Below are 15,272 nucleotides of genomic sequence, written 5' to 3' on the forward strand. Positions count from 1 at the left end.
ATGACAAGGGTGGGTGTGCAGACCCTCCTGGAGGCAGGGGAGGGAGAGATGGTTTCTGGAAGGCTCTCCTGGCCTGTGATGTTGATGGCTGTGTTGGACATTGTCTCTGTCTGCCCATCCTGCTCTGTCTGCCCTGCTCTCTGCCCTGTGGGAGATCAGAGAAAGAGGAGAGAGTGGGGCTGGGGTGTTGCTCCCAGGTGGGTGGTGCCAGGGCGGGTAGCAGCTCTTTGTTGGGCTCGGGAGTCTGTGTTATCCGTGTGATTTCCCTACACCCTGAACACATCTTTGTGGAGAGTCCTTTTGTTAGACCCTTTTCACATGATCCTGATTTGATGGTGCCCTTTGTTCCTGCAGAGACCTGACGGATGGGGTGGAATGCCCTTTTCTATACTTTTTGGGCCACTTCCTGAGGCTGGATCTATGCTGATTTATTTCTGTATCCCCATGCCTGGCACAGTCCTGGGGTTGTGATTCCTTGATTATTTTTCATTTTGATTTATTAGAGACAAGGTCTTGCTCTGTCACCCAGGCTGAAGTGCAGTGGTATGATCATCGCTTACTGCAGCCATGAACTCCTGGGCTCAAATAATCCTCCTGCCTCAGCCTCCTGAGTAGCTGGGACTACAGGTTTGCTGGTGTGCACTTCTGCACCTGGCAGGTTGTAGGTTTTTTTCTTTTTTTTTGAGATAGAGTCCCAGGCTGGAGTGCAGTGGTGTGATCTCAGCTCTCTGCAACCTCTACCTCCCAGGTTCAAGCGATTCTCCCACCGTAGCCTCTGGAGTGGCTGTGACTACAGTTGCATGCCACCCCGCCAGCTAATTTTTGTATTTTTTGGTAGAGACGGGGTTTCTGCATATTGGCCAGGCTGGTAGCAAACGCCTTACCTCAAGTGATCCACCAGCCTTGGCCTCCCAACATGTTGGGATTAGAGGCATGAGCCACCATGCCCAGTTAGGTTGTGGTTCAAATAGCTAGCATTTATTGAGCACTTACTATGTGTCAGGCATTATGCCCTGTATTAGTCAATCCTCACAACAATCCCATGACTATCATCCCAGCTTACAGATGAGGAAACGAAGACACACAGATATTGAAGAGCTTGTCCCAGGTCACAGTGGGGCGGATCTGGGTTTGGAGCCCCGGCAGTGTGACTCCTGAGCTGACAGTGTGACTCTCAGCCCTGTCTTTGGGCTGCCTTTCTGCTTGTTGTATGGGGACTGATGTCTCTTAGCTTTGGGATTGAAAATAATTTGCTTATTTGCTAACTCAGCAACTCAGGTGGAATGGGAATGAAAAGAATTTGTTTCTTTGACAACTCAGTGACTCAGGTGGAATGGGCAGAAGGTGGAATGTAGGTCACCACGGCAACCGGATCAACGAGGTGCCCCAGCTGGTGAGTCCTTGGGGCTGAGGTTCTACTGCTGGCAGAGAAAAAGGTGTGGTTGGCATGGGGCAATGCTTAAGGTACCAGATGCACTGGGAGGACCTGGAAGAGTACCAGGTGGGTAGATCGGGCTGGGGATTCTGGGCAGAGGTGGGAGCTTCCTAAAGCAGGTGGAATGAATGGGAAATTCCTTCCTGAAGCTCTAGCAGGGGTGTCCAACCTTTTGGTTTCCCTGGGCCACATTGGAAGAAGAAGAATTGCCTTGGGCCACACATAAAATACACTAACATTAATGCTTGCTGATAAGCTAAAAAAAAATCACGAAAAATTCTGATAATGTTTTAAGAAAGTTTACAAATATGTGTTGGGCCCCCATTCAAAGCTGTCCTGGGCTGCATGTGGCCTGCAGGCCGAGGGTTGGACAAGCTTGCTCTAGAGTTTACCAGGCAGGGTAGTGGTGGTCCCTGTCTTTGCTAAATCTGCACCCATGTGGCCCAGATGAGTTCTCTGAGGTCGCCTTCCTCCATCTGTCTCCTGCTCCAGAACCCAGAGTTTCACTCTTGTGTCTGATCTCCTCTCCACATCTGTGCCAATGCCCTCCTTCCCAGGGCTGTAAGAGACTTGGGGGTAAGAAAGAGCACCATTTCCTCTCCAGCTGCCACCTCAGGCATTCGCCTCAGCCTGGGGTTCCCTAGCTGTGCAGAAAAAGAATGGGCGTGTCCTCCCCAGCCTCTGAATTGCACCACTCTCCAGGGGCCACAGCAGGGATGAATGGAGCGGATACATCACTTCTTTGTGATTTATTGCAGGCCCTGACCTTTCTGACCAGAAATGAAATTCTGTGGTGAGTAGAGGCCCCTCCCCTCTTTCCTTCTCCCAGCTCCTCCCTCTGAACTGGATTCTTGCCCTAATACAGCCTCACTCCGGTCCCTGAGTGTGGTCCCTGCTCAGAGCCACACAGTCCTGGAGATGGGGCTGGGACAGGGCCGGCAGGGATGGGAGGGCCGTGATCCACAGAGCCCCACTGGAGCTGAATGAGACATCAGGCTTTAGGCTGCTAACCCTTTACTGGGATCCAAGGTGAGTTTTCTTCAGAGGATCATGGAGCTGGACAAAACCTCTTTGGAATAAGGAGGAAAACAAGGAAATGACTGGGGGCAGTTAGGTCTGAAGTCCATTTTGGCTGTTCACTGGCTGGGTAAACTTGGATGCATGACTGAAGCCCAGCCTTCCTTCCCTTCCCTCCCCTTCCTGCTTTCCCTCCCTCCCTCTCTCCCTCCCTCCCTGCCCTCTCTCCAGTGCCTGTGATGTGCCTGCCCCTGGAGGCCCTGAAGGTGGCATGGTGAGCAGCCCTGCTCCCTGTTATCATGCAGACCCCTGTCCAGTGGGGAAGAACCTTCATTCAACGTGGAGGTGGCCAAATACCCTTCTCGTGGGGCTGTGGGGAGAGTGAACAGTGTGAGAGGGGTGTGTGTGTGTGTTTGGGCCAAGCCAGGTGCCCAACAAAACCTGTTAGATGAATAAAGGAGCTCACCAAGACACTTTCGAGGGAAGGTGGGGGAAGGTTCTCTCTCACCGTCTCCGCTTGGACTAACCCTCCCCCGTCACCACATGGAAGCTACATTTCCCACTCAGGGTCTGGGGGTGGCAGGTAATGACTTTGTCACAAGCGCAAGACTCTCCAGGCACAAACGAGGATGGGGGATGGCCAGGGCACGGGGAGCTACAGAAACCAAGGGCTGTCACCTGGTGACATTATTTCCCTTTTGAAAATAATATTCACTCACTTTTTAAAATATTAAACAAATGACATAACTCCAAATGACCCATACCCTACTACCCATATAACCTCTATTGAAATTTTCTGAAAAGTAACACATGAATAAAAATAAAATGAAATCTAAAAAAAAAATCTGCGAGCATGGCTAGAAAATTCAAATAATGGTTCTCACTCATAAGTGGGAATTGAACAATGAGAACACATGGACACAGGAAGGGGAACATCACGCATTGGGGCCTGTCGGGGGGTGGGGATCTAGGGGAGGGATGGCATAAGGAGAAACACCTAATGTAGGTGACAGGTTGATGGGTGCAGCAAACTACCATGGCACGTGTATACCTATGTAACAAACCTGCATGTTCTGCACATGTATCCCAGAACTTAAAGTATAATTTAAAAAAAAAAGAAAAGAAAATTCAGATAGTGTAAAAGTTCTAAGTGAAAAGTAAACGTCTACATTCTCTCCTCCCCATCCTTTTCCCTCAAGGCCACCTCTGCTCACTGTTGGCTTTTCTTACTATCTAGCCTTCCGGAAGAATTTTCCCTACATAGGTCGACACATTTATCCTCCTTTTACCCCATTCACACTGTTGCATTTATTTCATTCATACTGTTCTGTATCTTTTTTTTTTTTTTAAGCTTCTGGGTTTTTTTTTTTGAGACAGAGTCTTGCTCTGTCTGCACCTCCCTGGTTTAAGTAATTATCTTGCCTCAGCTTCCTGTGTAGCTGAGACTACAGGTGCCTGCCACCACACTCGGCCAATTTTTGTTATTTCTGTAGAGATGAGGTTTCTCCATGTTGGCCAGGCTGGTCTCGAACTCCTGACCTCCAGTCAGCCTCCCACCTCAGCCTCCCAAAGTGCTGGGATTACAGGGGTGAGCCACTGCACCCCACCTACATTTTAGAACTTCGATAGGTATGACAATGTTGTCCTTCAAAGGAGTTGCACCAGTTTATACTCTCAGCAATGGCCATACCTGTCCCTCTTTCCACCCCAGGGGCTTCAAATGGCATTCATGGATCCACCCCTGGGGCTCCTCCTATATGCCAGGAGGGAGCGTGGGGTGGCAGATGAGAGGAGTGAGAGGAGGATGGGAGGGTTTCAGGCTCTTTCTTGAACATCGATCCTCCATTTTCATTTGTTCTGCATTGGCCTTCAGAGAAAGATTTCCTCGGAAGCGAGCCATGCTCAGGGACGCCTCCCTTCTGAAACTCCCACCCAGGCCCTGAGATGACCTCCTCCCAGATCCTATTTCCAGTCTGTTTCCATCCCCATGGAAGGTACCTTTCCCCTGAGAAGAGCACAGTTTGGCTCTGTGTTTTGCTGGGGAAGGGGGTCCCGGTGAGTGCTGCCAGGGAAGGCTCCAGTTCACAGTTCACGGTTTATGGTTCAGTGCAAACTTCTCTAACAAGCAGTTCTCAAAGCTCTTTCTGGCCTGCCCCTTATCTTGACAGCACCACTCCTGAGCATGAGGGGCCTGTGCCTGCCCCCGGGGTAGCTCCTGCTCAGGAGGCTCCCACTCTTGAAGGCCAGTGTGGGTCAGCGCTGGGGATGGTAAGTTTGGGGATACCACTGCATAAGGAAGTCAGAGTGGACAGCAAAGTGTCCAACTCCTGTTACTTGGACACCTTCAAGTAAGACAGAGTGAGAAGCACTGGTGAGGCCAGGGGCAGCAGCGCAGAAATGCTCAAATGGGAAGGTGATATCAGTGAGAGCTCTCTGCTGCTTTAAACCAAGGGGAGTCTCCATACTCAGGAGACCACAACCTGGGGAGCAGCTGAGAATGTGGAATAGCTGTCAAGAGCTTTGAAGAATGGAAGAAGACCAGTGAAGGCAGGAGATACTGAAATGTCCCAGTTAAAAAATGAGAAGTACACCTTGACCCAGCCATTCCACTTGCATGAAGAGGACACAGGTGAAGTAATTGCTGATTCATCCATCCGGGGAAGACTGCCCTTGGAGAGGAGGGGAAGAGCTTTCCATTTGATATAGAGCCATCTCCAAGGGATATTATTAAGTTAAGAAAGCAAAGTTCAGGGGGCTTCCAGTTATATGGAGAATAGAGCATTTTCTTTGACCTCTGTTTCCTCTACTAAAAGGAGAGTAAAGGAATTAAAAAAAAAAAAAAAAAGAAGAAGAAGAAGAAAGAAACCCATAAGGACAAAGAGAACACAAGCAATGACAGCAAACAAGAGAAGTCAACAAAAATTTTTAAAGTGCAAAGCAGATAGACCCATGACACAGACTTAGCTGAACAGAAAGCTGAAAGAATTTGCCTGCAGGGGTTGGATGATGGAATCGAGAACCCAGAAAGGCTCAGGAACCTCCGAATGCCAGGATGCAGGATCAGGTGGAAACAGAAAGGCGGACTGAAAGTCTTATGTGATTCCTTCTCTCTCTCTCTCTCTGCAATCCACTTGGCACCCCTGCCCTGCCCCAGCAGAAGACAGGAGCTAACAATCTGGGGAGAGCTGGAGCCAGACAGGCCCCTGACTCAGGGCCACCAGCATGATGAAGAGCAGGGTGAGCTTCTGGTCAGCATCTTAGAGCCTCCCTGTAAGTATAAATCGAAAGCTAAGGGACACAAGGTATTTGGGGAAAAAATAAAACACAGCCTACATACACTAAGTCATGTCATCATGACATTTCAGACTGCCTGAGATGATGAGAAGATCCTGAGTGCTTCCATAGAGAGCAAAACAGACTACAGAGAATCAGGAATCAGAATAGCTTTGGACTTACATTGGAAGACAGTGGCTGAACACATTCAAAATTCTAACGAAAAAATTTCAATCTAGAGATAAGTTCTAGCTAAGCCATTAATCAAGAGTGAGGACAGGATAACAATACTTTTTGACATGCAAATTTAAAAAATCATTTCTTATGGACCTTTTCTTAGGAAGCTTTTGGAAGATGTGCTTCGTTAAAACTAGTGAGTAAACCAAGAAAAAAGAAGACCCAGGATCAGGGAAACAAAGGCTTTCAACCTAGAGGCAAAACGAATTACAAGGAAGATAGTGAAGGGAAGCTGAAGGATGACAGCAGGACAGTCGGCTTGTAAGGCAATCAGTTCAGATTAGAATTAAGGAGTCAGGGGCTCCAGGAGTGGTATCTCTAAGAAGATAAAATGAATCTATCTAGATACCATATTGAGAGGTACTTAGTTCTGCAGAAAGTTTGGAGATGAAATAAAGATAGTCACGCAAAAACCAAAGCAAAAAACAAAAGTGATTATTAACTCTGGGAAAAACAAAAAGCCTTGCAAGAAAGAAGATGTAATCATGTTGCACTAGGGAACTCAGCTTGAGCAATGTTTGAATAATGCCTATATAATATATAACATTATTATAAACACTGAATATTCATTCAGGAAAATTGTTTTATATTGGGAGGTTGGGGAAAGGAAAAGAAGTATATATAGAGAAATCCTCTTTTTTTCTAGTAAGAGGTCACAAGATAATATCTATAGTGAAAACAACAGCAAAAGGCAGTATTAGCACAGCATTTAGAAGTATCATATAAACGTTAAGCAAAAACCAAGTGAAACAGCAAAACGCTTGGAAACTGCTGCCTCTGGAGAGCAGGGTTAGAGAGGTGGTGTGGGATACGGAGCACTAGTAACTTTGATTGTAAGCCTCACAGTACTATTTGCATTTTTAATCTATTTAGCTGTATTACTTTGGCAAACAAGACCAGCACATCCAGGCTGCTACTGCTCTTGTGAAATAAAGGGCTGTTCATACATGCACACACACAGGAGAATATCCCTGGAAGCAGACACACAGACTGATAATAGCTTATCTTCTTGGAGGGCCCTGGGGAGTGGAATACGTTAGGGTTGGTGTGGGTGTGCTGTCTGTAAAGTGAGGGGACAGCTGTGATATGGATGTCCAGCTGCTCTGGCTCAGGGAGCAGAAGGCAAGTGATACTCAGGGAGAAAGTGGCCATCCTGGGCTGCCAAGGCCAAGTTGAGCCAGATGAAGCCCTGGTCACTTTTGAATGATTTTCCACTGTGGCCTCTGACAGTATCTTGTGATTTTCCTATGAATATCTTAGAGAAATGTGGTCCATGGCAGTACAGTTGGATGCACTTAGCCAGTTAAAAAAGTATTCAAGAGACCAATAAGTAGAAGTAACCTTTGCAGGGAGGCTGGCTTTGTCCAACACTTTCCCACCTTCTTATCTGTGACTTTCATAAGGACACAAAGGCCTAGTCACCAGATCTGCAGGTGGCACCTCCTGGGGGTTGGTGGGGGGAGACCTCATGTGCTAGACTTGTCTTGGAGCCAGCCCCTTCCCGATCCAGGGCTACTTTGGTTTGGCCCTCCAAGAAGAGGTCTGTTCACCCTAAGTTTCCAGCCTATGAGACTTTCCTTTCACATGTTTTTGATCTCAGCAAAAGCAAGGTCCCTTTCCACCTTAGCATCGGGGCAGTGCTCTCTGATTCTGGTTAAATTGGTTGTCCCAGAAGAAGCCTTTTCCTGAGATGCCTATTCTGGGCCCAGGCCATTCTGGCAGTGACTGCAGATCCTGCAGACCCAAAGAGGGTCCATGTGGCTTCCTGGGCAAGGCACAGCCTGACTCCAGCCCAGACCTCTATGTCTCAGGCGCAGGTCAGCCTGGCCCAGCCTGAGCTCTTTGGACTACTCTGCGTCGCCTGGGATGGTTCCTGACACTCTCTTGGGTGCGGCGGGGTCTGGTTTAGGAGCCTGAAGCTTTGTTCCCAACCTCTGCCCAGGCTGACCCAGCCACAGGGCCTCTCTTTCTTCCTAGCACCTCTGGAGGCTCCAACACTTTGTAGACTCCATGGCCCTGTCCTGGCCATTAACAGGCACCTCAAGGCCAGCAGGTAGAGTGGTTACAGGTTTATTTCCTGGAAGCCAAAGACCTGGGTTTGAGGCTCAGCTCTTCCACTTAGTAGCTGTGCAAACACGGGGGAGTTTCTTACCCTCACTGAGCGTCAGTTTCCATCCTTATAAAATAGTTGAGGGAAACAGAACCCAATCTCACAAGGTTGTTATTAGGACAACTAGAAGATCAAATCTGTCGTTGTGAGAGCAATACCTGGCACATGGGTAAGCACAGATTATGTGGCTGCTGTTATTATCATGGTATTATTATCCCTACTTTTTGTAAATGAGGAAATCAGCTCAAAGAAATGAAGTAATTTCCTCAAGCCCACACAGATTGCAAGTAGTAGATCAGGGAACTAAAAGCCACATTTTCAGGCTAAAGAAGGACCATTTGTAAAACATCTACTATCTGCAGGCAGTACCATAGAGCAAAGGATTATTGACCCCATGGGGTGGGGGTGAAGCCAGAAAACCGAGTCCAGGCTGGGGCTTGAGGAGTCGGAATTCAGGCTTGTCATGTTCTTGATCTTGCTGGGACAGTAGAAATACTGAGAAGCTTGTAGAACCTGTAGGTGCCTAGGGCTGTATCCTGGCCTTGAATAAGAACCTCAAGGAGTGGGGAGGGCAGATCCTTTTACAAACTCCCTACCTGATTCTTACGTGGGACCCCGTTGAGAACTACTAAGCTAGAGGGTCTCAGAGGCAAGGGGGTAAATGGGATGCCAGAGAGAGGCACGAAAACCTAGAGTCATAGCGTGCCTAAACTGGAGGGAGCCGGGGGATGCTGTGACTCTCATTTCACAGAAGGGAAACTGAGGCCCGAGAGGGGACTTGGCGAGTCCAAGGTCCCACTGAGAGTCAGCAGCGGAGTGACCTCCACCCCGTCTTAGGGCCAGCCCCTAAGCCTGCAGACAGCCCCTCCTGCCTCTCCAGGCTATGTGGAAGGGAGCCATGGCCCAGGCTGCTGGATTGCTGGCAGGCTGAACGTGTGAGTTTTTCAAATGGCTTTGACTTTTGAGTCCATTAGTGATTAATTCAGGGTTCCATTTAGAGCCAGCTGATCCATATTTGGAGGAGGAGAACATTTTGTGGCAGCTGAGATGCAGCCACAATTCATCTATGGGCAGCCCGCCCACTCTGCAGCCTGGGAAGGCACCAACTCCAGGCAGGCACCCCACCAGCACCCTCCCCCAGAGGACTCTACAGGGGGCGACTCGAGTCTCTCACCTGGAAGAAGGGTGGGCAGCACAGCCCGAAGAACTTGGTTTAGGGTTCAGTCCTCCACTCTATCTCTTCCCAGCTGTATATCCTTAGGTACAACCCTTAAACTCTCTGAGCCTCAGTTTACCCATCCACAGAAATGATGGCCCCTCCACTTCTCCCGCAGGGAGTTGTTGGGAAAATTCAGTGAGATGATGTGTGTGAGTGCACCCAGCACAGAGGCTTTGTCATGACAGGAGGGTGGCGAGGGCCGGGGAGTTTCTTCTCTGTCCCTCGGCAGCGCCTGGTGCCTCCTGGGGAAAGAGCTTTGGTGTTTGTATCTCTGGCTTTAACATTTACCACTGTGTGACCTTAGGCAGATTATTTTACCTACTTGACTTTCAGCTTCCTCATCTGTAAAAGAAACAACGAACCCTTCCTTGCAAGATTGGCATGAAACATGAAGAATGTCTGTGAGAGTTGGCTGCCCAGAGCGGGCACTCCCAGTGGTGCTCATGGTGGGGGCAGGAGCCCGAATGCACTAGCGCATTGCCTTAGGGATTTAAAAAAATAACAAAACATTGTTTTTTTGTTGAAAATTGGTCTTATTGAAAGTTGGTCTGCTCTCTATCACCTCAAGCCAGAAATTCTAACCATGACAATGACAAAATGCTCCTTTTGACTGGGGCTGGCCACTCCCACTGCCCCTGACCCTTTTTTTTTTTTTTTTTTTGAGATGGAGTCTTACATTGTCGCCCAGGATGGAGTGCAGAGGCACAATCTCAGCTCACTGGAACCTCCACCTCCCGAATTCAAGTGATTCTCTTGCCTCAGTCTCCAGAGTAGCTAGGATTACAGGTGCATGCCACCATGGCCGGCTAATTTTTTATATTTTTGGTAGATGGGGTTTCACCGTGTTGGCCAGGCTGCTCTTGAACTCCTGACCTCAAGTGATCCGCCTGCCTCAGCCTCCCAAAATGCTGGGATTACATGCGTGAGCCACTGCACCTGGCCGGACCCTCGCCCCTTGTAGGCCACTGAACACTTCAGCAGTGACGGCTTTTCTTCCTCCTGGTTGACCTGTGGTGCCCAGCACCCACCTCAGTACCTTCCTGGAGAATCTCTCCCCCAACCCATTCCACACCCTGCTTTCTGCTCCCTTCCAAACATGTGCAGTCCCTAGACCCTAGTGACAGCTCAGGCCCCTTACGTGGTCAAGGCAGCAGTCATGGTGCTCTCCATGAACACCACACGCCACTCCAGCTCCCATCCATCACACCCTAGCCCGGGTCTGCACAATGCCACTGGAAGGAGGTTGGCTCCCCATTGGACAGAGTCAAGATATGAACCTGGGCCTGCGTGCTCGGAGAGATCTGGCGGTTTGCCTCGGGTCTCATAGCTAGAGGTAGAGAAATAGGATCCAGATAGATCTGTGAGCATCCCGGCGGGAAACAGGTGGCACACTCAGCGGGGTCTGTGAAGGTGCTTTGCAGTGAAGGAACTGTTCAGAAGGAGGCCCAGGGAACCACCCAGGGACCAGCCCTGACCGCCTCGGGCCTGAGGTGCCAGCTGAGAGCTGGAGCTGCGGAAGCTGGCTGCTAGCCCGAGACAGTGGGAACACAGACACTGCAGAGTCGTGTGGGGCTGGGGGGAGAGGAGGGTAAATTCCCCACCCCTCCCTCATACCTCCAGTCCTCCTGGAGCTTCCCTTAAGCCGAAGGGCAAGGGAGGTAGGAACGCTGTCAGTAGAGATCAGCCTGCCAGGGCACAGAGTGCAGTGGGCACACAGAATCTCAGCATAGTTTCTTTCCACTCTCCTGGGGCTGGGATCTGAAGGATATTTTTCTAGTCAGTGAGATGTGAAACAGTGTGTGGCTGGCAGGGTGGGAAGCCTCCACCTACCATCATCGTCAGAGCCCTGGGAGAGCCTCCTGCCTCCTGCTCTGCCTCTGAGTCTCCACTCATAAAATCACTCTCCAAATTCTTCACCTAGCTTTTGTTGTTTTTTGAGACAGAATCTCGCTCTGTACCCCAGGCTGGAGTGCAGTAGTGGGATCACAACTGGCTGCAGCCTCAAACCTCCTGGGATCCAGTGATCCTCCCACTTCAGCTTCCCGAATATCTAGACCATAGGTGCGCACCAGTATGCCTGGCTAATTTTCAATTTTTTTTTGTATAGATGGGGTCTCCCTATATTGCCCAGGGTGATCTTAAACTCTTGGGCTCCAGCGATTCTCCCACCTTGGTCTCCTGAAGGGCTGGGATTTCTGGTGTGAGCCGCCGCACCCGGTCTTCACTTAGTTACATGTCCCTAAATTCCACCAATCAGAGCCTCATTTGAGTCAACAAACCACATGCCCTGGAATGTCAATAGGGGACTGTTAGTCACTCACTCCTGCGTACAGACTCCTTTCATGGGATTGCTGGCCTCTTAGCACTCCGAGGAGAGTAGTGGTTTGATGGCAGACAGGAGAGGAACAGGAAAGGACTAAACGAGGGAGGGGTAATTCTGGAGCATGGAGGGAACCACGAAGAAAGGGGAGAGCAGGTCTGGGTCAGGGTAGTGGGCTCCCACTGTAACAGTCTAGGTGTGGGTTGTTCACAACCCACGGGCACAGGGGCACCTGGAGTATAGGAGAGAACACAGAGAGGGGGCAGGCTGGGTATCCCCTCCGAGGCCCCGGGTAACACAAATACCCTCACCTACCAGACACTGCACTGACGTTTCATACATCTCCCCTCATTTAATCCTCAGGAGTGTGTGGGGGAAGATTTATTACCCCCACTGCAAAGAGGAGGAGACTGAGGCTCAGGTGGATTCAGAACCTTGCTCGACGCCTCACAACTATTAAGTGGCAGAGTCAGGATTTCAACGTAAATCTGTCTGGCTCTAGAGACAGTGTTTTTAACCAGCCTGTGGTGACCCCACCACCCACCATCTACCATTTACACACAAACACATAAACCCTTCAGCCTCCTTCACACTGAATCCCCGCCCCACCGCCACAGACCTCCAAGAGAGGTATCATTCTCGTCCCTTATCCAGATGATGGAACTAAAGTTCAGAAATGTCAAGTGAGTTGCCCGAGGTCACACAGCCCTGCCACAGCAGTTCAAGTTCTGGGATCCAGGCCTCCCGGGCCCCAGGGCACCACTGTCTCACCTCCACAGGCTGCCTTGGTTGCTGGACCTGTAGGCCTAAGAGCCTGCTGGTGGACAGGGACCCAGGTTCAGGGCTCATCCTCCCTCAGCCTGAGGCAGAGCTCCCTCCCACCCTCTTACTCTCAGGGATCACATGGCCATTTCACCATCTGCCTGTATCTTATAACCAAAATCCTCTTGACTGGCATGGGATCCTATAGACAGAGACATTGCCGACAGGGATGATTAGGAAGACCACTCAGTCCACGATGTCCTAGGACCAACCTTGCTGTCAAGTGGCCTAGCAAGGCTGGTGGTTTGCTGGCTGCAGGCAGCTGGGTTCTAATCCTGGCTCACTCAGGCCCACAAAGTGACCTCTTTTCTCGGGTTGAGGATGGAAATTGGCAGATGGCCAGAGGTGTGGACCCTGGCTTTCCCAAGGTCCTGCTGGCTTCCCCATCTGTAACCGAGGGAGTGGACATAAGCCCCTTCAGTTCTGACATCCTAAGACAAACCCTCGTACAGTGTGCTGCTGGCTACAGGGCATATTTGCCTAACTTTCCTCTCACCCGGCTCATCTTTGCATCCTGCATGGTGTGCCTGGCACACTGGAGGGTCCAAGGATGTTTCTAGAATACATATTTATTACTGCGCTTTATTATTATTGATTACTGCCTTTTCTGCAGTCGACCCCGAGTGTCTTTCCTCAAAGAGACACCCCCACCCCTTGCAGCAGAAGACAGTCTTGCTGGTCTCCTTCTGCCGGCCACACGGCCCTCATGCTTCTCTTCTCAGCATCCATGACACCTTCCTGAAGCTCTGCCCTCCTGGGAAGTACTACAAGGAGGCGATGCTCACCATGGACCAGGTCAGCTCCCTGCCGGCTCTGCGGGTGAGTCCAGGATGGTGGGTGGGGCGAGGGCAGCATCAGTGGGACTGGCTGATGGGCTCATGGGTGCTGGAATGGGTGGGGTGGGGTGGGCACTCCATGCTGTGGGATGGTCACCTCATTCCAAGGGACTCCTGATCCTCCAGGCAGAGGAGCACAATGACATGGCTCCCAGACACTTCCTGTATGCATCTGGCCTCCCTCCATCCTCGCCTCGGTCCTAGAGCAGGACTGTATGATAACTGTCAGTACTTCTCAGGTGGGGCCAGGGGCAGAGGGGGCATGAGATCTGCTCCAGGCCTCACCGTGGGAGGTGGCGGCCCCAGCTGGAGGTGCTCACTGACCCTGCTGATCAGCCTCCGAGGCCACCCTGTGGGTCTTCGGGTGGGCTTCAGCTTGCAGTCCACCCCACACTGTCTGCTCATTCCTTACTTAATCCTAACCCCAGCGACCCCACACCAGCCAGTTTCCTCTGCTGTCTGTTGTGCCCCAAACTAGGGCAAGTGGTCCTAGGCCAGGATCCCCTGCAGGACCGTCAGTCCTTGAGGAAGCCAGGGTGCAACCGCAGCCATCGGCCCAGTCCCTCAGCCCTTCTCTTCTCCTCAGGCTGCCTCAGTGGACTTGGGCTTTTCTGGAGGAACTGAGAATTTTCTCAGGTTCTTCTCTGAGAAACCAGAAGGAGCAGGGCTTGGGGCCCAGAGACTGTCCTCCCAAACTACCTTCTTCCATCTCCAGGAGTGGCTGCAGGAAAGAAGGGCGTTTGCATTTCTGCTCTTGCAATCCTCTCTCTCCTCATCTCACCCTCAATTTAGCCAATGCTCCCGGACTGGAGGTTCCTGTTACATAGAGGGCTGGTTGAATGCTCATTCCCCTCAGCTTCCACAACTTTTGCTGGGCTGAATCTCGCCTTCCAAGTACCCAGAACACACTCCCACCCCGCCCAAACACACACCCTTGCTTTGGGTGGGTCCTTGGCAAACCTTCCCTGGTCTTGGTTTCCTCACCTGCAAAATGGGTAAAGCAGTAGGGAGAGGCTGGGAATGACCATGTGCACTCTAAGACTCCTGACTTCACAGGCAGTGCTAGCCTGAGCTGTCCCAGCTCCCCCAACCTCCCAATCCTTTAGGGACAATTATCTGAGCCTTTATCCCTGTGATGAAGAGGCCCTGCCCTTCCCCCAGGGCAGCCTGGAAGAGCCCAGAGGCACACAATAAAGGACTCCAAAATCACTCCTGAGATTTTAATTAAAATTTGTGCATCGCATTGAGAGGCGATGTCATGTTAACAAATCATGGCTACGTCAGGCTTTCCTATTTTTCATTTGGTTCTTGGCAGAATAATGATTTCAGTTTGTCATTGTTCAATGAGAGCCCATCTTTGTTTCTGTCTGGAGCGAACTGGGCTCTGAGAGCTGTGGCCACCACTTGGAAGAGGCCCGGGGACACCAGGGAGGAGGAGGAGGCTGGCTCCTGAGGGAGGAACATGGAGGGGGCACAGACATATCATTCAAGCCGCAGCTGCACTGCCCCTCCTAAGTGACAGGCCTATCTGTAGGGCAGACAGAGACAGAGGAAAATGCACAAAGATGGGTCTTGAAATAGAGGCAGGAGTGGAGAAGACAAAATAATGAGAAAAGGTGAGGGGTGGGTAGGTGGGTGGGCAGAACTGGGAGAAGCTGGGATTCTGGAGGGGAAAGAAATAGAATCCTCAGAAAGGTGAGTAAATCGGAGACTGTGCCTGTGACAAAAACAAAATGGGGAGGCTGTCTTCCTGGCACCCCCCACTTCCTGGCCTCACCTGCACACAGTCACACCCCACGTATACAAGTGCATGGGCTCCACTACACGTACACATGCACCTGGGACTTCTCTCAAACCCAGGCCATCCACTGAGGGACCTGGGGCCAGGGCCAGCCAGAGAGGCAGGGCAGATGAGAAGTTTCTATCCTCCCCTGGGTGGAAGCAGGGTCACCGATCAGTCCCAGACTCTTTGAATGTTAAGACTGGAAAGAAACTTAGAGACC

The 15,272-nt window shown here is 50.7% G+C and overlaps 1 protein-coding gene across 1 annotated transcript in view; it reads left to right on the forward strand.

Annotated features, from left to right (window-relative positions):
* The first annotated feature begins 1,395 nt into the window (after positions 1 to 1,395).
* The window catches only part of CIB4 (calcium and integrin binding family member 4), a 59,269-nt gene continuing 45,392 nt past the window's right edge, over positions 1,396 to 15,272 (forward strand). Inside the window, exons 1-3 of the mRNA XM_011950184.1 lie at positions 1,396 to 1,501; positions 2,194 to 2,228; positions 13,156 to 13,252. Coding sequence (XP_011805574.1) covers positions 1,448 to 1,501; positions 2,194 to 2,228; positions 13,156 to 13,252 — 186 coding nt within the window. The 5' untranslated portion in view covers positions 1,396 to 1,447. The remainder of the gene's footprint in view (positions 1,502 to 2,193; positions 2,229 to 13,155; positions 13,253 to 15,272) is intronic.

The sequence above is a fragment of the Colobus angolensis genome, unplaced genomic scaffold (assembly GCF_000951035.1).
Source record: "Colobus angolensis palliatus isolate OR3802 unplaced genomic scaffold, Cang.pa_1.0 Scaffold109, whole genome shotgun sequence".
In the NCBI taxonomy this organism is placed as follows: Eukaryota; Metazoa; Chordata; class Mammalia; order Primates; family Cercopithecidae; genus Colobus; species Colobus angolensis.